At 43.3% G+C, this 22,757-nt stretch overlaps 3 protein-coding genes and 1 long non-coding RNA gene across 4 annotated transcripts in view; 1 reads left to right on the top strand and 3 right to left on the bottom strand.

Moving 5' to 3' along the window:
• Positions 1 to 22,757, bottom strand: part of LOC142898369 (NACHT, LRR and PYD domains-containing protein 12-like) — a 487,638-nt gene that overhangs the window by 313,437 nt on the left and 151,444 nt on the right. The gene's annotated exons all lie outside the window — the stretch shown is intronic.
• LOC142898407 (uncharacterized) overlaps positions 1 to 22,757 on the bottom strand; it is a 142,754-nt gene that overhangs the window by 18,379 nt on the left and 101,618 nt on the right. The gene's annotated exons all lie outside the window — the stretch shown is intronic.
• Positions 1 to 22,757, bottom strand: part of LOC142898389 (tripartite motif-containing protein 16-like) — a 98,573-nt gene that overhangs the window by 73,233 nt on the left and 2,583 nt on the right. The gene's annotated exons all lie outside the window — the stretch shown is intronic.
• The window catches only part of LOC142898371 (NACHT, LRR and PYD domains-containing protein 14-like), a 272,094-nt gene continuing 250,519 nt past the window's right edge, over positions 1,183 to 22,757 (top strand). Inside the window, exons 1-7 of the mRNA XM_076041308.1 lie at positions 1,183 to 2,306; positions 2,535 to 2,654; positions 3,040 to 3,107; positions 3,307 to 5,155; positions 6,901 to 7,065; positions 7,666 to 7,839; positions 9,330 to 9,509. Of these exons, the coding sequence (XP_075897423.1) occupies positions 2,173 to 2,306; positions 2,535 to 2,654; positions 3,040 to 3,107; positions 3,307 to 5,155; positions 6,901 to 7,065; positions 7,666 to 7,839; positions 9,330 to 9,509 (2,690 nt within the window). The 5' untranslated portion in view covers positions 1,183 to 2,172. The remainder of the gene's footprint in view (positions 2,307 to 2,534; positions 2,655 to 3,039; positions 3,108 to 3,306; positions 5,156 to 6,900; positions 7,066 to 7,665; positions 7,840 to 9,329; positions 9,510 to 22,757) is intronic.

Here is a 22,757-nt window from a genome sequence, read left to right as displayed (position 1 = left end):
TGATTTTATCTGCGCCATATTTAACAATATGTTAAATTATTATTTAAAATAATGTAAATTACTGATCAAGCACACCTAACAATTGAACTACCAATGAATGAGCAGTAGTATGTGTTGCGCCCCTGAAAGGAGGGAGAAGTTATCACACAGGGTGATGACAGTGCTTCCTCATCAGAGTGTTTATTGCATTCAGATTTATCATATCAACAATGTACGAACTCGCAACAATGTTCATTTGTAGTATCTGAACCCGCTGCTGCCTTCCTATGCATATGACATCATTTGATACATGGCAGAATGTGAACTCAGTCGTGAACCCGCTGCTGCCTTCCTCCCAAAAAGGGGAATTATTGTCCATGTATGGTTTTGTTATTACCACTGTCATTAGATTGAAACCAGATGGCCATTAGGGGTGTAACTATGAATGCATACACCCCCCCCCCCCCCCCATATCCTGGATCTTCCTCCTCATGTTGTTGGGAGGTATAAAAGGTGATGCGAACAAAGCATCATTGGAGTTGCTCACATCTGGCCCAGAGACATCCACAGGCTTTCCATGGTGCCTGTCTGACTTTTGACTTCTTTGAAATAAACCAGTTTTTATCCAACTAAGTCTGTGTCAGTGAAGACTCCTTCAACATCTACATCACCTGAATCCACCAGAAGAATTCACCACAAATTCATTCACCGGCGACAGTTGTCAGCCGAACGCTGCACAGACACATCGAAATCGCTTACACACGCACGCACACGCGCACGCAGCAAAATTACTTTCGATCAAACCCAAAATATTCCATAACACGCTCTTAGCGTCCAAAACATTTTTATAATATTCCCACATCCCCTTTACTGCTTTCCTGCTCACTGCACACCTGAAAGCAGGGAGAATTGATCACACAAGGTGATGACAGTGCTTCCTCATCAGAGTGTTTAATGCAATGAGGAAGACACCGCGACTCCCGCGGGGTACGGTGTGGAGGCAAACACAATCGATCTCAGACTCCTGGATTCAGATCGCCGTGCGGATCACCGTTAACATTAATTTTTTAACACCAACAACAAAAAAATATAAAAGATAAAATACTAAATGAATGAATTAAATCTTATTCAATTTAACCATTTCTAACATTTCTTTTTAACATTTCATTTTTCCAGACTTTACAGAGAAATGAACACAGGCTGAAAAAATAACACATTGATTAACAGACAGATATTTTAGACAGGTCACTCTATAATATGTCAATAAGAAACATAATGTGTTCAAATGTGGCCTTGAACCTTCAAACCTTCCTATGACGTGTCGGTCCTCGCAGCTCCCAGTTCTGCCACTGAGGGGCGCTGTTTGACCAGTTTTTGCTTGTTTGGTTTTGTTTGTAGCCACAATGCAACCATCAGTTGGATCATACTGGGGAGTTGATCTGTCTGCCCTGCCAACAAGACATTTCCAGCAAACAGAAAAACTATGTCAAAATAATAATAATGCTAATAAATCAGAATAAAAGAAAATCAAGATTGAGACAACAGCAAGGCCCAGACTCTCCAGACAGGAGTCCAGCATGTGGATGGGAAGTGTGTAGCAGTTGAATGTGTGGAAGATGTGGGCAGGAGAGGAGAAGAGGCTCCACGTCGCCTTTGATTGAGAAAATCTACTGAAGAGTGGAGCTGTAGGAAGTCTCCAAGCATTGCTTTGACTTTCTACACAACACACAATTAATAGGATCACCTTTTGATTGTCTTCAAGGTTACAGACCGTAGGTGGCGCTAATGCTCCCTAGAATTGGGAGCAAACTGCCAGATAGTACGTCACAAGAAGAACACACACACATGTATGCTCTTTCTCTCAGTCTCTCCCTCTCTCTCTCACACACACACAAACACAGCATCATGTGACTTCCTGGAAGTGTGGGAGAGGTTGAGGCACCTGGATGGGAGGAGCCACAGTGAGCAGCAGAAGCAGGAAGAGAAGCTGAAAGTTGTTCTGTGTCAGGCTCCATTTTGAGGCGAAGCAGCAGCAGCAGGTGAGTCCTGACTTACTGAATAACTCATTCAGTGTGACACTAGTGAACAATGTGACTTCAGTCTGGTTGATTTCTTCCTGTTCTCTCGCTCCCAAGTGGAAGTCAGAGTGTTCTGAGCTCACTGCCTCACTTCCTGTTTGACCTCCAGCTCAAGATGAGTGTTCGAGTGGAGGAAGAGGAGGACGGAGCAGCAGCGTCTCCAGGGTTCAGCTGTGAGTCTCTGAAGAGTCACCACTCCAAAGATTATCCTCCAAACTTCAGTAATGAACCTGGACCTCCTGAGACACGGTAAGAACATTGAGAGTGACTCAGTCACTGGAACTGCTGTTTGACTCACTGTTCAAACTGTTGGTCGTCTGGAAAAACAGGAAAAACTGGAAGCTGATGTGAGAGGAACAACCCTCTTTCTTCATCCTGACTGGAAACAGCAGTGTGTGGAGATTTATTAATGACTCTCAGCAGATCATTGATGAAAGAATCATGTTTTAAACACAGACATCAATGTTTGTGTTGCAGAGTTCAATACAAGACAAAGAGAGCAGAGTCTCCAGAGTCCAGCTGGGAGTCTCTGAAGAGTGACTGGTCCAAAGATGAACCTCCACTCTTCAGTCATGAACCTGGACCTCCTGAGACACAGTAAGAACACTGTGTGTGTGTGTGTGTGTGTGTGTGTGTGTGTGTGTGTGTGTGTGTGTGTGTGTGTGTGTGTGTGTGTGTGTGTGTGTGTAAAGCTGGATCCAGTGTTGACACTGCAGCTCCTTAACATTTCAAAGTGTGTAAATCCAGTTCAGTCCAAAGCCAAACAAGCATCACTGGAGAGAAACAACCCAGTGTTGACTTCAAAACTGAGCAGAGCTGATGAAATCATTTCTACTGGGCAGACTGGGAGCAGAGCATCATGGGAATTGGAGCTGATTTAGAGCCAAAGATTAAAATAAAGTTCATGTCAAAGACAAAATGAAGAATTTCAATAAAGAAAGATTAAAAAGTGACGAGTTGATCAAAGTGTCTCCATCCACAGGAGGAGGAAGAAGAGTGGTGGGTGTGGAGCAGCACTGCAACCTGCCAGTCACAGCCAGACTGATCACAGTAAGACTGTCCACCTGCACCTCCTTCACTTCTCCCTCTGAGATCATGTCAAGACCTCCAGTGAGAAGATTCACTGAGGGACGTTGAGAGCAAACAGTCACACAGCAGCTTCACCACAGCAGCTGAAACGTTGTGGAGAGAAAATGATGCTCACACTGTCACACTGATGTTTTCTTCTCCAACCTTTTCTCTGCTCCAGAGGCTGATGACGGTCTGCAGGAGCTTCTACAGCAGCAGAAGATCAGTCTGGAGAGGAGATGTGAACGTGTGACTGAAGGTGAAGAAGCAGGAAGTCAAACCCTCCTCAACAGCATCTACACTGAGCTCTACATCACTGAGGGACTGAGTGAGGAGGTCAACAGAGAGCATGAGGTCAGGCAGCTGGACACCAAGGAGACCAAGGAGAGCCTCCACCACCGTCCAATCAGCTGCAGCCAGATCTTTGAAGCCTCACCTGAGCAGCAGGGACTCAGAGTCAGAGTGGTGCTGACCAACGGCGTCGCTGGGGTTGGAAAAACCTTCTCAGTGCAGAAGTTCACTCTGGACTGGGCCCAGGGCCTGGAGAACCAGGACCTTCATCTGGTGCTTCCTCTCTCATTCAGGGAGCTCAACTTGGTCAAAGAGCAGCACTACAGTCTTCTGGAGCTGCTCCATGTTTTCCATCCAACGTTAGAGAAGCTCACAGCAGAGCAGCTGCATGTCTGCAAACTTCTCTTCATCTTGGACGGCCTGGATGAAAGCAGACTGGCTCTGGACTTTGAGAAGAACCAGGTGGTGACTGACGTCACTCAGAAGAAGTCAGTCAGCGTCCTGCTAACAAACCTGATCAGAGGAGATCTGCTTCCCTCGGCTCTGCTGTGGATAACTTCCAGACCTGCAGCAGCCAATCAGATCCCTCCGTCATGTGTGGACAGGCTGACAGAAGTACGAGGCTTCACCGATGACCAGAAGGAGGAGTATTTCAGGAGGAGGTTCAGAGATAGAGGAGATGTGTCCAGCGGGATTATCTCCCACATGAAGGCCTCCAGGAGCCTCCACATCATGTGTCAGATCCCGGTCTTCTGCTGGATCACTGCCACAGTTCTGGAGAGCATGTTGAGCTCAGAGCAGAGAGGAGAGCTGCCCAAGACCCTGACTGACATGTACTCACACTTCCTGCTGGTCCAGACCAAGAGGAAGCAGCACAAGTATGGAGGAGGTCCACAGGAGCTGACGGAGGCTGACAGGGAGCTTCTTCTGAAGCTGGGCCAGCTAGCATTTGAACATCTGGAGAGTGGAAACATCATGTTCTACAGTGAAGACCTGGAGAAGTGTGGTCTCAGTGTGACTGACGCCTCTGTGTACTCAGGAGTTTGTACAGAGATCTTCAAAAGAGAGAGTGTGATCTTCCACAAAACCATCTACTGCTTCGTTCATCTGAGTGTCCAGGAGTTTCTGGCTGCAGTCTACAGCTTTCACTGTCACACCAACAGGAAGAAGGAGGTTCTTCAGGATTTCCTCAAAGACTCAAAAGCAGGGACATCACAAAAATATATAGAAGAAGGCCCTAATCCTAACCAAACCTTGGACACCCTGGATGATTTCCTGAAGAAGATTATGGAGAATTCCCTGCAGAGTCCAAACGGTCACCTGGACTTGTTTGTTCGCTTTCTCCATGGACTCAGTCTGGAATACAACCACAATCTCCTAGGAGGACTGCTGGGTCTCACTGACAACCATCCAGAAACCTTACAGAAGGTCATCAACAACCTGAAGGAGATGAACACTCGTAATATTTCTCCTGACAGAAGCATCAACATCTTCCACTGTCTGCTGGAGGTGAAGGATCAGTCAGTGCATCAGGAGGTCCAAGAGTTCCTGCAGTCAGAGAACACATCAGAGAAGGAACTCCCAGCCATCCAGTGTTCAGCTCTGGCCTACATGCTGCAGATGTCAGAGGAGGTTCTTGAGGAGTTGGACCTCAACAAGTACAACACAACCATGGAGGGAATATTGAGACTGATTCCAGCTGTGAGGAACTGCAGGAAGGCTGTGATACGTTTAGGAGGGTACGTAAACACTGTGGGCCAGATCCACAAAGCGGCACAAAATGCGCCGAGGCGCAGGGAGCGGCAGGGTTGCACCAGACTCATTTGAATGTATTTAAATGAGTCATTGCGCGCAAATTGACACGCCCCCTTCTATGCAAATATGCCTCATTCAAACAGCGGCAGATCCAGGAAGAGTTTGCGCTCGTGTCCGCACGCAGTTTTACAGACGCAAACACCGCAAGCCAAAACCAGGAGCAGCTTCTGTCTGTCAAAGTGTTTCTGGCTTCTGAGTGAAACTTTCCTCTCTGAAAAGCCTGAAATATATATATAGCTCCCCAAATCTTATATATAGATCGGCATAGACTACAGTATATACGCCAATATTTTAGATCGGCTATGAAAAATACAAATGGTACTCAGGTGTTGGTGACTAACGTGTCTTGCATCGTAATGCCAGGAGCACAGGAGCGTTTATCCCAGCAGAGTTTCACTGTCAAACACACGCACTCACCAACAACCTTTGGCGCAAACTGCTCTCAGGTTGCCAGACCGCAACATTCGCACCTGTTTCAGGTGCCGCATTCGTGGGCGTGTTTGCACCTGCATGTCATTACCGCAAAAACCTTTGTGGATCCCCGCATCTGTGGCGCAAATTGCCCTTTTTTGAGGATCTACCCCTATGTGTGTGTGTGTGTGTGTGTTGAAACTCTATGTGCTGTCATTCTTGGCCAGGTCTCTCTTGTAAAAGAGATCTTGGATCTGAAAGGGACAAACCTGGGTAAATAGTTATAATAATAATTCAACTACAGAAAAGAGTTGTCAGAATAATAAATAAAGTTCCCTAAAGCACAAATCAATGATTGATAGTCAAAGATCTTCCAATTCATAGATATAGTGGACTTGAAAACATTAGAAATACTATTTCCAGGAGAGAATGAAAATATTGTATATGTTGTAATGTTATAAGTTTTTTAAAGTGAGAGAAAATCAATCCATGTTCAGAGGGTTGAGTGTCTTTGAATGATGGAAGGTGAGAAGCATTGTTAAATATAAATGTCTTTCTTTTTTGGGAGTTCCATTTTGGAATGGGATCAGTGACCATTTGAAAATGTGTGCTTCTTTGTTGAGTTGAAAAAATCTTGAAGGGCAAAATACTTGATGATGATGAGGATAAATGATTGAATTGTGAGTCAATGATGAGGAATAATGTCAAGCATATTTTGTTGAGTTGCGTTTCTCTTTTTTTCCTTTTTGATTTTGTCTGACTAATTATTCCAGCTAATCTTATGGACTGTATAGGAGAGGCAAGAATCAGCTTGGGCTTCAGCCTGCTGCTTTTTCCTTCACACAGTTGTTATGTTTTTGCTGTTGTGAGTCTTTATAATGTACACATTTGTTTTGGAAGCTTCTTTTTCATTGTTGTCAGTTGATTGCACAAGATTGATTGAATTTACACTGTCAACAAAAATCAACTCTTCAATCATTCACGATGAAGATGATGATGGTGATGGTGATAATGGTGGTGATGAAGATGATGATGAAGATGATGATGATGATGATGATGAAGCTGCTGATGATGGTGATGATGGTGGTGGTGATGATGATGATGATGATGATGAAGATGATGGTGATGATGGTGATGATGATGGTGATGAAGATGATGATGGTGATGATGGTGGTGATGATGATGATCAGGGTGATGATGATGATGATGGTGATGATGATGGAAGCAGCAACTTCTCACTCTGCTCTCCTTCATTCAGTCATGAACTCTCAGAGCTTGAGTGTGCAGTGGTGTCTTCAGCTCTGCAGTCCAGCCCCTCCCACCTCACACTGCTGGACCTCAGTACCACCATCCTGAAGGATCCTGGAGTGAAGCTGCTCTGTGCTGGACTGCAGAGTCCCAACTGCAGACTGGAAGTTCTCAGGTCAGTTCCTGCTTTCTACTGGTGGACAGTGTGTGTCAGCAGATGACAACTGGTGTGTAACGCTGCTCAGTGTGAAGACTTTGAAGCAGATATTAAAGACTCATCTAGACAAAGTGGATGTTGTTGATATTTTCATGTCAACAATCTGCAGCCAGAAAAGACTTTGGATGGTGGAAGAAAGTGTGGAAAATGTCTCCAGTCACTTTGGAGCTCAATGGAAGTTGTTGATTGGTGATGAAGGTCACATGACTGAGCAGAAGATCCTGTGAAGAAATATTCGAGGCAGATTAATAGTGCAGCAGTATTTCTTCATCTTGTCCTTTGAATGTGTTTGACTTGTAACGAGACTCTGATGACTGAAAACAGCCACAAGCACACAAAGGCCTCACTGATTATTTTCCATCTTCACTGCTGATTGGCTGCACACTGACTGACACACTGCTGTTGTTATTGTGTTGACAACACACTGGCACAATGACTCCTTTGAGGGAATGACTCAGTGATCTGAACAGCTGCACATCTGGATCATCAACAGGGAGAAATGACTCTTAATATGACATTTACACCATTTAAGAAATCAAATATTGATTCTCTATTCAGGTTGGAGAACTGCAGTTTGTCAGAGCTCAACTGTGATTGGCTGCTCTCAGCTCTGAAGTCCAACCCCTCCCACCTCAAACACCTGGACCTGAGTTGGAACCAGCTGCAGGATTCAGGAGTGAAGGAGCTAAGTGGTTTTCTGCAGAGTCCAGACTGTAAACTGGAGACTCTGAGGTCAGTTCACCCTCTTCACTCTACAACTTGTATCACTCTTGTTGTTGTTGTCATGATTTTCACTTCACTGCTGTTGGACTTTCAATTTGCAGTCACTGGTTTGTGTTTGAAATGAGTGAAACTGGGACCTGTTTCCGCCCTTTTCCACGGTGGAACAGTGAGCACAAAGTGTTCAGTAGGTTGTAGCTCAGAAAAACGCTGCTCAGGTTCACAGGATAGACAAATATTTGACAGGGACGGAGAGAAGAATTCAGGAGTCCAGTGGTGGCCAGTGTTCACTATGTTCACTGTTGTTGGCCACTGTTGGCTGTAGAAAGGTTCAGCGAGTCGCTGCGGAACGATGGTGTTGATGTGGTCAATTTCATCAAAACAAGAGCCCTGAAAGCGCGGCTATGCTCTGCACTTTGTGAGGAGATGGGAGCACAACACAAAGCTGTGTTGTTTCACAGTGAAGCCAGGTGGTTGTCCCCAGGAAAAGTGCTGCCATTGGACAGAGGGCTGTGGGAATTCTGCTTCCTTTGGCCACATCCCATCCCTGTCAAATAGGCTTTTCAGCTGTTGCAATACTGAAGACTAAGTACAGAGCTAAGCTCCACATTGAGCCTGATCTGCCAGTGGCAGCATCAAGCCTGCAAGCCCACTGTGAGATGTTGTGCAAAGCAAAAGAGGCCCATTGCAGCCACTAATACAGTAACTCTCACACACTCTCACACACTCTCACTCCTCTTGCCAAATACCTGCATTTCTTCTTTTATCTACATATTCAACTCCATTGTTTTTGCATGAGTGAAGTCAATGAATGGTTATTTGCACAACAGAATAACTTGATAGAAAACAGAGGGAATGTTGGTGATAAAAAGTTCATTTTCTTTATTGGATGTTACAAAAGTGCTTTGCCAGAAAAGATCTTTGCACAGCAGAACAGTCAAAGTATTCTTGTTGAAAAAGTGATGTTCAGGATTTGATGCCACAAAGAGTGATTTGCTAAAGTGGTTTATTTGAACAACATAAATGATTTCATAAATGAAGAGAAAAGTGAACTGAATGTGAAATGAATGTTGATGATAAAAAAAGAATGTTGGTTTTGATATCACAAAAAGTGTCAAAGGTCAAACATTATTTGCACAGCAGAAATGTGTAAAGCTGGTGAGAGGAATGTTCATCTTTTATGTTGTTTCAGTAAATTTGAAAAAAAAAAAATGTAGTCACCATTTTGTCTGGGTGGGGGGCATGAAAAATTCCTTCCTCCAAGGTGGGGGCTACAGAGAAAAGTTTGAGAACCACTGGTCTAAAGGCACAGTGTGTAAAATCCTGCCATCTAGTGGTCAGATTTCAGATTGCAGCGCTCATTCACTCACCCTCTCTCCCTCCCTCTCTGTTTCTGTAGTGTCAGATTCTGAAGTCCACATTTCACTTTGATTTTCAGAGTGATGACACCCTGGAAAAACTTTCCATCATTATAAACTCTCCATCATTTATTCTCTATTCAGGTTTATTCAGGAGAGGTGCAGGTTGTCAAAGCTCATCTGTGATTGGCTGCTCTCAGCTCTGAAGTCCAACCCCTCCCACCTCAGACTCCTGGACCTGAGTGGGAACCAGCTGCAGGATTCAGGAGTGAAGGAGCTGAGTGGTTTTCTGCAGAGTCCAGACTGTAAACTGGAGACTCTGAGGTCAGTACTGGTTTGGAACCAGTGGATGATGGTTTCAGCACCAAACACAGTTCATCACACATGTTGAATAAACATCGAACTGAAGGTTGATTCATATCAAAATGACATCCAGAAATATGAAAACTTCATTCTGTTCATGTTTGAAGTTTAAAGCAGGTCATCAGTGGTCATGTGACCAAACATCATTTCAACACACATTAGTTTTGGACTGAGGATTTAATTTCAAGGTGACATTTTCTGTAGTGTCAGATTCTGAAGTCCACATTTCACTTTTTTTTCATTTTGATTTGAAAGGGCTCAATACAATTTTATAAAACTTATGAATAAACATGGTTAAAAAGGCAGAATTAGCCAAAATGCTAGTTTTCATCTGCAGTCCCCTGGCCAAGATGTAAAAGGGCAATAAAAATCATATACAAGAGAAATACATGAGTGAACGGTGGACAGGGCACTAACATATAACATATACATGACAAGCTGTTCAGAGAGCCAAGAGCACACAATAAAAACATTGACATTCAAACACCTACTATAAAGTTAACAAGCAGAAAGAAGAAGAAGAAAAGCTCAGACTTTATATTATATTGCAACACAACATTTGATTGAAAGCTCAAAAAACATCCCAACAGGCTCATCTGTTGGTGTTGGCAGCTGTAGGTGTTGACAAGACACATTTTCCATTTTGTTGAGAAAGCCTTGTATGTTGTAAGCAGCTTAATGTCCTGCGGTACTGAGTTCCACGCATGAGCACTCCTCACTGACCAGTGACACACACACACACACACACACACACACACACACACACACACACACACATTGCTTGTTTGTACAAAACTTCCAGGGCCAGATCCACAAAGCGATCGCGCGGCTTTGACGCCAGAAAATCCGTGTAAACGGCGCCAAAAACGGTGATTCCGATCCACAGAGGACGCAAACGTGAAAATTGGCGCAAAATGCGCCGAGGCGCAGGGAGCGACAGGGTTGCGCCAGACTCATTTGAATGTATTTAAATGAGTCATTGCGCGCAAAATGACACGCCCCCTTCTATGCAAATATGCCTCATTCAAACAGCGGCAGATCCAGGAAGAGTTTGCGCTCGTGTCCGCGCGCAGTTTTACAGACGCAAACACCGCCGGCCAAAACCAGGAGCAGCTTCTGTCTGTCAAAGTGTTTCTGGCTTCTGAGTGAAACTTTCCTCTCTGAAAAGCCTGAAATATATATATAGCTCCCCAAATCTTACATATAGATCGGCATAGACTACAGTATATACGCCAATATTTTAGATAGGCTATGGAAAATACAAATGGTACTCAGGTGTTGGTGACTAACGTGTCTTGCATCGTAATGCCAGGAGCACAGGAGCGTTTATCCCAGCAGAGTTTCACTGTCAAACACACGCACTCACCAACAACCTTTGGCGCAAACTGCTCTCAGGTTGCCAGACCGCAACATTCGCACCCGTTTCAGGTGCCGCATTCGTGGGCGTGTTTGCACCTGCATGTCATTAGCGCAAAAACCTTTGTGGATCCCCGCATCTGTGGCGCAGGTTGCGGGCGCAATCCCGCCGCAAAATGCAGCCGCATTTTAGCGCTGCGCGCCCTTTTTAGAGGATCTACCCCCCAATGTTTTCTTTGCATTGTGACGAGCTTGGGACCAACTGGTTAGACAATAGTTAAAGTGACTGACAATCATTGAATGAAAGCACATTTTTGCAGCTTCAGTTGACATTTCATTTCCAATTGCACGGAAATTTGCACAAATTTTACACAATTTGTCGATATGGGCTTTAAAGGAAAGCTGTGAATCATTATTAACCCAAGATATTTATATTGGCTGACAATTTGTATATTTTTTCCTTTAGCAAGTATGTCAGGGTCATGTGATACTTTGATTTTCAGAGTGATGACACCCTGGAAAAACTCCATCATTATAAACTCTCCATCATTTATTCTCTATTCAGGTTGGAGAGGTGCAGTTTGTCAAAGCTCAGCTGTGATTGGCTGCTCTCAGCTCTGAAGTCCAACCCCTCCCACCTCAGACACCTGGACCTGAGTAAGAACCAGCTGAAGGAATCATCAGTGAAGCCACTGATGGATCTTGTCCACAGCAGAGACTATCAACTGGAGAGTGTGAGGTCAGTACTGGTTTGGAAGCAGTGGATGATGGTTCCAGCACCAACGCCAGTTGATCCCACAGCAGAGGTCCAGTGTTCCCAGTCACAGTGTGAGAGGAGGATGGTGACGTCCAGCTGCTCCTCATTCATCCAACATCTGCTGCCAAGCTGCTTCTTCTCTCAGTTCACCACTCAATTACTGATCAGTTCATCTTCATCAGGCCTCAGTATCAGTCCAACACTTCATGGTCACATGACCTTCATATGTTCCACACTTGACATGTGACTGAGAGTCTGCTTCTTCTCACCAGTCACTCCATCATCTCCATCAACAGTCAACGTCTCTGTGATGATGCGTTCAAGGACCCTGAGTCCTGACTCCTGCTGTCTCTTCTTCTCTCTACAGGTGGAGGTGGTGAGGGAGGATGAGGAGGAGAGTGAAGAGGAGAGCTCCATCTAGTGGTGGCTGACGGAACTACAACTAGTGGAGCCAAACAGCAAGCTGCACCCACAGGCAGAGTGCATGGGCGTGTCACGACCTTTGACCCCAGTGCAGCCTGGTGGCTGGCGGACTGCTTCTCCCTACAAGCTGCTGTGGTTACTGGGAGAGACGTCCCAGAAGCCACTGGTGGACCTTGCAGTGCCACATATGGACTCTTGGATTGTTCTTGGCCTTCCAGTGAAGCACTGCGTGAGCACTGGAGGTCAACCATGACTGACTGCTGTCCTCCTCTCTGGACACCACAATCTCACTTCCCATCTAAGTCCATCAATGTTTAATACACCTTTTTTCTTGAGCAGTATCATTAAATCTCCACCTGCTTGTGTTTGCATGTTTAGGTAGATTGATGTGTATGTAGATCTATGTTAGTAGCTTCAATGTGCTGTGAAATGCGGCATCTTCACCAACACTTGTATCATTTGACTCAGGTGTCTCACCTCAGCAACAATCACAGTTGTTGCTTCTTCATGTTGTTCTCTGATTTCTTGTTGTTTTATTTCTTTAGCAGCAGTGAAGCCCACACCACATCCATATTCATCATATGTATCCAGCGTAGGATGATCCACCGTCTCCATTGTCGGGAAAGCCTTCTCATTGGCTCTTGGAGTGCCAGACCCCGCCCCCGTCCCCAACCTTCAACTAGTGGATTTACTTCTTTGACTTTAGTTCAGGTTCAGTTTTTCCTTGGGGTTCTTGTTTGGTTCTGATCGTCTTCGTCCTCCCTCCAGAACTTCGTCTAGGACTGATTCCAGTGTTTTCAATAAAGAGCTCAACACCCTGGTGGTTCTGGATGGTTCTAAGAGCTAAACACCCTGGTGGTTCTGGATGGTTCTAAAATCAACTCCTTTACTCATAGTGCAGCTTCTGAAGTCAATTCAAGTCAAAACTTTTTGAGGCCATTAATGAAACAAAACATTTGTTGATTCATTTTTTAAAAAAATTCAAAGGTTGTGACAGAATAATCTGGAGTGAACTGACCAGAGGTCAAAGGTCAGAGGTTTGACAAACTACAAAGGCCATCATTAATTAGATTATTTTCTTTAATGGAGTCCCACTACTAATAAATATATATTTGTTTAATAAATGTTTAATGCACCTTTTTTCTTGAGCAACATAATTAAATCTCCACCTGCTTTGCTTCCGTTTGCATGTTGCAGCAGATTGATGTGTATGTAGATAGTAAAATCTATGTGAGTCGGTTCAGTGTGCTGTGCAGTGTGGCCCTGTTCTGGCCATGGGGGCCTTGGCTATTGCCCTGTTGTTGCTGTGTACTGGTTGTGTGTCTCTTTCAGGTGCTGATGACTAACCAGGTGCACCTGGCCGGTGCACAGCTTGTTTAGGACCGCCTCCCTCAGCACTGGCTCTCTCACACCTGGCTTCCACCGCAGCAGCTGCTTTGTTTTTCACTTCCCGTCATGCTTTGTCTTTGTTGCACACAGACAACACGTACTAATACCATTCACTCCATCCACACACCTACAGGCATTACTGACAACACACTGACTCTCACACTCCATACATTCTTATTTTTTAATTCACAGTTTTGCTGTATTTTAACTGTTTTTATTGCTATTGCTGTTATTTGTTTCACTCTGGAAAGCACCTTGTGCACCATTTGGTTGTTGGAAGGTGCTATATAAATAGAATTTGATTGATTGATTTTATTGTCATTGCAACACGTAAACGTGTACAACGAGATTGTGCATAAACGTCCAAATACAATACAACAGTAAAGACAGGACTGCAGGATTGAGCATTTTCAGTGGGGGTGAAGGTGTTACTGTGTTTAGTGTAGATGTTTGTGCTTCATAATATGATTAGTTTAGGTGTTTGTTTACAATAATATGATTATTGATATTGAAATGTTGAAATCAATCAAAAGACCTCCACATAAAGAAAGGCATTGTTGCAGGACTCATGCAAAGAGCTCAAGGGAGGACAAAGGAAGCACATCCCTCATGAACTTGTGATTCATGTAGCTATGTATATATATGTGTGTTAATTTACAATGTACTGTATTATTGTATTGTGTTACAGAACCACGTTCTTCTGATAATCAGAGAAGTAAAGGACTGTTGAACCTTGAACTGCCTCCGTGACTCTCTAGCCGGAGTCACACCCCCATAGTGTTACCGGCTCCATTCAGTGCACCCCGTAGAGTTCCATAGCTCTTACACACACATTATACATCCAAACACATATAAGCCTAATCTAAACACACATGCCTGAAAAGGAAATTTGATTCAAAAGGAGGTAGAAACAAACCTTTCTTCTACTTTGTCCGATATAACTGTGGATATATGAAACACAGATTACAAGTGTATGAGTGTACATAAATATATATATATGTATATATATATATATATATATATATATATATATATATATATACATATATGTACACACACACACACATGTATATATATATATATATATATATATATATATATATATACATATATATATATATACATATAAATATATATATACATATATATGTGTGTATACATATATGTGTGTGTGTGTGTGTGTGTGTGTGTGTGTGTGCAATGTTGGAGATAGCTAAGACACGAGTGTGCCGTAGTTGTAACCTTAGTGAGAGTGGATATTGTCACAGAGTAGCATGGGGCATGGAAGAGAAATGTGTGAAAAGAAAAGAATGAACTGCACAACATCGAGGGAGAGAAACTGATGCAACGCAAGCACCCAGAAGCACTTCCTATTCCTGCCTCTTGAGGGCACTGTTGCTCCACCTGAAGCTCCACTGTACTCAGGCCTCCTTCAGGATAGAATGGTGGATTGGTCAAACCTTGAGCTAGGGAGGCCATTCAAAGTCCATTCATGCTTTATTTTCAACAACAATTGCAAATATGTGAGTTTGAAGCGTCCCTGTGGAGAAGAAAATACAGTTTTTAACATTGTGCAAATGTGAGTCCCTCATGACCATCTGGCGTTGTTGTTCAATGCTGAGGAACGTCCTGGAGCAGATAACAGTCATCAACTTTGGGGACGGTTCCAGGCAGTACCCCTCGCGCCTTGAGCCAGATCCTCTCGGTCTGACTCCCCCCTGTGGTTTGTGGGGGAAGTGTTTTCCTAGACTGGCTATTTTATGCTCTCTCCCGACCTCAAGTGAGATCTGATCATCAGGAGAGGAGCATCACAGCCAATCAGGTACCACCCAACGTGGTTCATCGGAAGGCCGTGCTGCAATAAATTCCAGTTGTCCTGTAAGAAGAAGATGAGGTCCAGATGCGGCACTACATGAACAAAATTTAATGTGTGAAAGGTGTAAAATGTATAATTTCTTCCAGAACATGACCCTCAGCCAGGCCACAACTGGACCTCAGCCAGGCCAAAGCAGGACTCTTCCTATGGTTAAAGCAGGACTCTCACATATAACACACTACACATCTCATCAACTACAAGATTTTGCTCTTTTTCATTTGAAGTGGGCCAAATCACTTCTATTCAAAGTCAACTCGTGAAAATTGCTGCTGGAATTTGATTCTTTTAATAAGCCATGTAACTTGCTATGATCCAAGGTTTTGAACAGGTGTGATACTGGTGTGTGGCCACAGCGTGCACATCTGATGTTGCTCACAGTGGTCCTCAGTGTGCTCAAGGAGCTTGTGTTGAAAAATTAGAGGGAGCATTGATCATAACACCCATGATCATGTGAATTCATATATAGTGATTATATAATGCTATAGTATGTTATATATTATGTTGCCTGACAGCGCCACCTGGGAAGTTGCACCCCAGGAAATAGACTATAATAAAATTCCTCGGGCTGTTCAGGTTCATTACGCTTTAAGATTTGAGAGGACGAGACGGACTTCCAAAGAAACAGCTTTATTCAATCACAATTTAAAATAGTTGACTCTTTTTTTAAACACACCACGGAAAATCTTTTCATGATAACAAATTTTGCTGGACAGTAATTGTGCTCCAAATTATTGTCGATAAACAATATTATTGACATCATTTTTTAAATCATATATAATGATAATATATGTCATAATAATGCAAGTACACCATTTCAAAAGCAATAAACTTTCATTTCTCCAGATTAAGAGGTTGCAAATAAGATAAACAAATATAACAAACAAAAGACAACAAAAAAGTGTGTCCCGTCTCAGTTCATTACGGGACAGCTTTTTTAGTTGCCAAATACGGGACAATCGCGTATTTGAGCACGGAAACGACGCAAAGTCACAAACACAAATACAAGTTTAAAAAGGTCCAAAAAGAGGATCGTGGTGCAAACGCAAAAACAAAAAAAACAACAACAAACAAACAAACACGCTGCAGGACATAAAAACATTTACTTCATCAATCAATGCGCTGTAAACAGAGGAGCGATGCAAAGCAAGAAAACATGCCAAGGAAAAAACGCTGCATAAAGCAGTCCCTACAGGAAGTAGAGTTGCTCCACGAGGAGCGCCCCCCCCCCCTACAGCGAAGAACAGTCCCGACCCTTCCGGTTAGAGTCGCCGCCTCCTACAGTTTCAACACCGGGACATCTCGCGGGGGGGTGGAGGACCTCCCCCTGAATGTGGGAGTGGGTGTGTTTCCACAAAATATGTGTCTTCATGGTATTTAGCTCTTTATTGAAAGGACTCTTAAAACACTGAAAAATAAATGCAATATAGCTATTTTATGACTTACTGTAAATGTACAGGTAGGTGACATTTCCTGCTTGGCATTGCTGCCTGTCGCACTTCTTTCGGTGCCCACGGGTCAGCTGCAGGGTCATCAACCAGGAACTACCATTCATTGACGTTTCGCTCCTTTAATCCTGGAACGTCTCCTTGTGGCGGCGCAGTGACAGGGACGTTTGCCTCGTTGATTCTGTGGTTGTTGATGGGGTTTGGTGTTCTTTCCCCAACTCCTGTCCTGAGCCAGAGCCAAAAGTTGCCTTTCTGAGCCTCCTCTGCCAGGTCTTTAATGGCCTTTCACAGCTTCCCTCCAGTAACTCCTGAGTCACTCAAAAGGCGTGTGGTGGAAAGCCCCATGCAGCCTGGTCAGCCAACCTCTACTGGGTAGATTGTGGTCTTCCAGCCAACTTCCCAGCACTCAGCTACCAGCTCAGCGTGCTTGGCCTTCTCTCGCTCAAAGGCGGCCTCAACACCCTCCTCTGAGGGTACAGTTAGATGGATGAGGTGCACCACTCTTGGCTTGGAGGACCACACCACAATGTCAGGGTGGAGAGATGTGGTGGTGACCTCCGTGAGGAACCTGAGCTGCCTGTTGAGGTCAACTCTCATGTCCCACTCTTGGTCAGGGGGGAAGGGCCTTGGTGTCTCTCTTGGCCTGGTGTATTTTTGCCTCCCCCTTCTGTGACAAAGCTGGTGGGGTTCCCTGCTGGTGATTCTTTGCAGAACTGTCGACACCCCTTTCAGCACTTCTGTCAGGCTACGGCTCAGGAACCACGAGCAGATTTCAGAAAAAAGATTTATTTTTTGATAGGTCTTTCAGTTTCAGCAGGCAGAATCAGAATCCAAAAACGGGCGGAGGTCAGACACAGGCAGGCAGGCAGGAAGGCAGGTAGGCAGGCAGACACAGGCAGGCAGGCAGGCAGGCAGGTAGGTAGGCAGACACAGGCAGGCAGGCAGGCAGGCAGGCAGGTAGGTAGGCAGACACAGGCAGGCAGGCAGGCAGGTAGGTAGGCAGACACAGGCAGGCAGGCAGGCAGGCAGGCAGGCAGGCAGGCAGGTAGGTAGGCAGACACAGGCAGGCAGGCAGGCAGGCAGGCAGGCAGGCAAACACAGGCAGGAAGGCAGAGCTGCAAAATCCAGACCGGCAGGCAGATTCTGGAGTCGAAAACAGGCCGGGTCAGGATAAACGTTGCGAAACAGGCAGTCACTGGGCTTCACGGCAGGTCAGGGACTTGGAGGAACTTGAACTGACCATCAGACAAAGCAAGTCTGGCATGAATGGGTTTAAATAGGCTGAGTAATCGCTGCAGATGAGGAACAAGTGAGTAGCAAGAGTGGCGGGAAATCTCCTCAACAGGAACTTGGCCATATAAGGACAATAGGGCGTTGTGAGCCCCGACCAGCAGAGGGAGACAAAAACACTGCCGCAGGGGGGAATCCTGACAACTTCAGCTATTTTCCTCAGGACCTGATCATGGTGCCATCTATAGCGCCCCTGAGAGAGTCTTGCAGCCTGACAAGATGTGCTGGTGGGTAGCGTTGGGAGCATTGCAGAGTGAGCAGCATTCCTGAACCATTGGTTTCTAAACCTTGACTTAACATCTGAATCACTTCCACATCACTGATGATAACAGTTAACAAAAAACTCTTGCTCATTACAACAGTTAAAATAAAAAAAAAAATAGAAAATCAGTCAGTCTCATTTTCTGGCAAACAAGAATAAAGACATGAATTGCCCTGATTGAAAACTCATTTACGGATGCTTGACTCAACAATCTCAATATATACATCTATGTGTGTGTGTGTGTGTGTGTGTGTGTGTACACACTTTATTAGCTTAATAATAACTGATAGTGCTTGCTGTCTTAGTCAAACGATTTTAATCACCCGAAATAATTTTGTACTGATAGTTGCACAAAACAATTTCACTGTTCCCTTGAGATATTAAAGGTACTGAATCGAACCTGAACTATTTACTGGCAAAATAACACAAACAACATTATGAAATGAACACCATTGTCTTCAGAATGAAATTGAACTTTCTGCTGGTTCTCGCCTCTTTGGCCTTTGGATAGGAACTCTGTGCATGGGTTGCCTCTGAATGTCAGGGCACGATTCAGAAACCACAAGTATTTGTAAAATAGAAACTTTTTTTGAGGGGACCTTGCAGTCGGACTGAAGGAAAAAAATATCTATAAGGGTTGCTTTTAAACAATCACATTCTGAATTGCAGCCCTGTTTTTCAAATATAGGAGCAGTGTCTTTATTTCTAAACTTAGACTATTTGTCTGAATCACTTCCACATCACCGATGATTACAGTTAAGAAAAAACAAGCGTTCATTAGAACTGTTAAAATGAAATAGAAAATCGGTTTGTGTCTTTTTCTGGGAAACAAGGGCTTGAATTGTCCTGACTGAAAACTCATTTACTGATGCGTGACTGAACGATATATGGTGGTGGACAAATGAAGAAATTCTTCATAAATCCAGGTGACATGGAACTATAAAAAGTTCATTGCTCTGATAACTCAGCAGTTACAAAAGCAGCCGTTTTTCAGAGGCAACACAGACAGAGTTCCTCTCCAACGGTCCAAACAGGCAAGAATCAGCAGAAAGGTGCGTTTGATTCTGTGGCCTTTATTTCATCATTTTGTTTGTATAATTTTGGCAGGAAATAGTTCAGGTTAGATTCAGCTCACTCGCTATTTCAGGCAATGGTGAAAGGACTTTGGTTAGTCCCTCCAGGAAATCAGCACTACTGCTGATGTCAAAGTTCAGTCAGCGGAATATGGGGCGAGGTGCAGAATATTATATTTTACATGTAGTTTTCATCCCGGCCTCTAGATGTTGCGGTCAGATATGTAGCATATTGCTGTAAGTCATTGTGAGTTTAATTTGAAAGTTAACCGGATGCTGTTTGTGACTCATTTTCCATTTGAGAGTTGTTTTGGGAGTAACAAAGTAAAAAACGGAGCTTGCACTAAAAAAAACCAAGTCGTCCTATTAAGTTATTTATTAACACAAGACATTACATGGTGTCAGAATAAGAAATTAAGAAGACAAGACAAAAATGGCACGCTTCACTTCAAACCACCTCCGAGCCATGAAAGAGTAACATGTTTTATTAATAATAATAATAATGATAATAATAATAATAATAATAATAATAATAATAATAATAATAATAATAATAATAATATTGTTATTGTTATATTATTATTATTATCATTATTATTATTATGATATCCACTGGAAACCATACACTCATCTAGTGCAGTCAAACAGAAAATTGCTATACAGTCCTATTTTTCTATGCCTCCATGATACAGTCAGAAGTGCTGTTTTGGTTAGGAAGAATCACATGGTTGATGACGTACAGCATAAACCAGTGCACTGCTTCATGAAGTATGGAAACCCTATCACTGGTTTGGTTGTCTCGACTCAGAGCTGAGTTGAGCTTTCGAAGTCAATGGAGAATTGATCGACACGGGTTTGGTTTGACAGTGTTAAGCTCCGTAACATGCAAATTGGTGGGAGTTGATGAGGAATCACGGTGTGTAGACGCTAACGCTACTCACACAGCTCAGATGAAAAAAAGGGAGTGTGATTTGGGTTTGTGGTACATCATGACAATCTTGGACTTGCAAGACTGAGGCGACAGTTCCATTCCCATCAATGCGTATTATATATGTGTTATTTAGCTCATCTATTCTACATTTTAAATAGATCACATTTGACATCTGACCCACTGAACACTTACTATTGAACATATTTTTAAACTATGGGCTATTTAGTCTTGTTTTAGGATATAATATAATTCATTGCACAAACTGTCAGGCTAAGTATAGAGCTATAGTCTACTACAATCAGTCGTGCCAAATAAGAGACATTGTCTTCATTTTTCATTTTTATTTTATTGTGTCAGCATTGAACCATACAACCATGTAGTGTTGTCCAATAAGAATGCATGGTGAATCAAATCCCAAACAACCTATGAAACAATGAACACCTTTCCATTGCACTTCATATTATTGACCACTAGATGACCTCCTCGAGCACTGTGTCGTTGAAGCCTCGAGTAATGAACCATTTTTTTGAATCAAGTGTCAAAGCTTCAACAAAGCCTCGATCGGCCATCACTCCTCCTATGATTATAAGGAATACTAAATGACAGAAAGTGCTGAGAATAATCAAGTTCTCATCTTTTATTTCAGACCTTAGAGATGTCTCGTACTTACAAAACAATGGAGCAAACAATACATTGAAACAATAAAATAAAATGTACTTTGTATTTCAAAGAGGTGGCAAAACAGATGCTGAAATAAGTGCATACGTGAACAAAGTGTCAACTCTTATTGCGCGGTCTGCTGGGAGTTTTGACGCACATTATAAAACATAGTTGCTGTGTGTTTGTGTGTCGGGGTATGGGGGGGCGCAAACTGTCGAAGTTATTAATTAATAACTACTGTTAATATTTATACATATATATTAATATTAACATCAATTAATATGACATATATTTCAATCACAGAGTGATGAAATGTTTTTATTTTTGATTCAAATTATATTATATTATATTATTTTTAGAAAGACGGCACATTCCAGCCCTACCTACTAATGTGCTTTAAATCGCAGTAGATTCCATCTGCGACGGACGTTAAATGTTCCCCAGTTGAAATGGTGCATGCACAACGCATATTAATCTAATGTCATAAATCGGGAAATATCGAAAAAGTCTCGGTTCGTAATCGCATGCACGACTCACATCGGGAACCCGTCGGAAACCGTCTCATAAATCCACGCGTGCAGGCACTCAGATGGGGTTGCGACAGTGGTAAAGGAAGACCAAGGCTTTGAGGTTTTGATTGGTTGTTGTTTTTCTTCTTCGTCTTCTTTTTCTTCTTCGTCTTCTTCGCTTTTTGCAAATAACGTTCTCAAAGGAACGGGAGGAAAATGGTTGCGCTTGAGTCAAGTAAACAAAAAATTGGGGGAATTATAAAATTACGCAAACCTCGCATATTTTGCTCGGAAATCGGAGATTTATGCGGCGAAAGTGTCTTTGGAAAAATGCGATTCCCCCCCGCATGATTACGCGTACTTTGACTGATTATGCCTTGAATTACGAAATCGCATAATGGCGTTTTTCCGGAGGGACTGACTAGACCACTGAGCAGTTAGTAGCAATAGCCAATCAGATCTGGAGTCTCCGATGGCAAGGTCAGCTAGCTGGCTTTACGCTGAACTTCACACCTAAGCATCCTGTGATTGGATAAGAAGCCCTGAGAACCTCGAAGACTGAACTCAACCTGGAGATCCAGTTGCCACCACGGTGAAGCCGTAATACTTGAAGAAGAATATAAAGATTTAGTTGCCGAACCATCTGCAGTTTCAAATATATAAACCGTGGTGCATTGAATTGGAGACAATGTTCAGTTTATTGGTGCAGTTTGGACAAGAGTTGAAGCTCATTTTGTGTTCATTTAGGGTTGATTAAATATGACGTCGCTAAAGGCCGAGGCTAGAAATGCATATAATATAATATAATATAATATAATAGTATATTATATTTTATATTATTTATTAATATAGCATTATATAATCACTATATATGAATTCACATGATCATGAGTGTTATGATGCAATAAAGTAAATACAATGTGAGTCAGTAAAGTACCCGTTCTCTAGTTGTTCTGTAAAATAGTGGTGTGTGTGTGCGTGCATGTGGGTGCGTGTGTGTGTGTGTGTGTGAGTGTGTGTGCATGCGTGCACACTTTTTTTCCCCTGTTTTTGCTGAGCAGCAGATGAAGCTGCTTTGCTAACTGTTAGTTGACCTTTGACCTTGTGCTTAGTTCCTGCTGACTCTCTGCCTCCCCCCCTGTGGTGAGCAGCTGGTACTGCAGCCTGACATCAGTCACGTCAGCTCATTGACTGGCACCAGTTCACTGCCAGGAAACACTCCCACTGCTGTCTGGATT

The sequence above is a fragment of the Nelusetta ayraudi genome, unplaced genomic scaffold (assembly GCF_046127955.1).
Source record: "Nelusetta ayraudi isolate G7.1 ecotype Tasmania unplaced genomic scaffold, CSIRO-AGI_Nayr_v1 ptg000064l, whole genome shotgun sequence".
Classification (NCBI taxonomy): Eukaryota; Metazoa; Chordata; class Actinopteri; order Tetraodontiformes; family Monacanthidae; genus Nelusetta; species Nelusetta ayraudi.
This window is presented reverse-complemented; position numbering and strand designations above follow the sequence as displayed.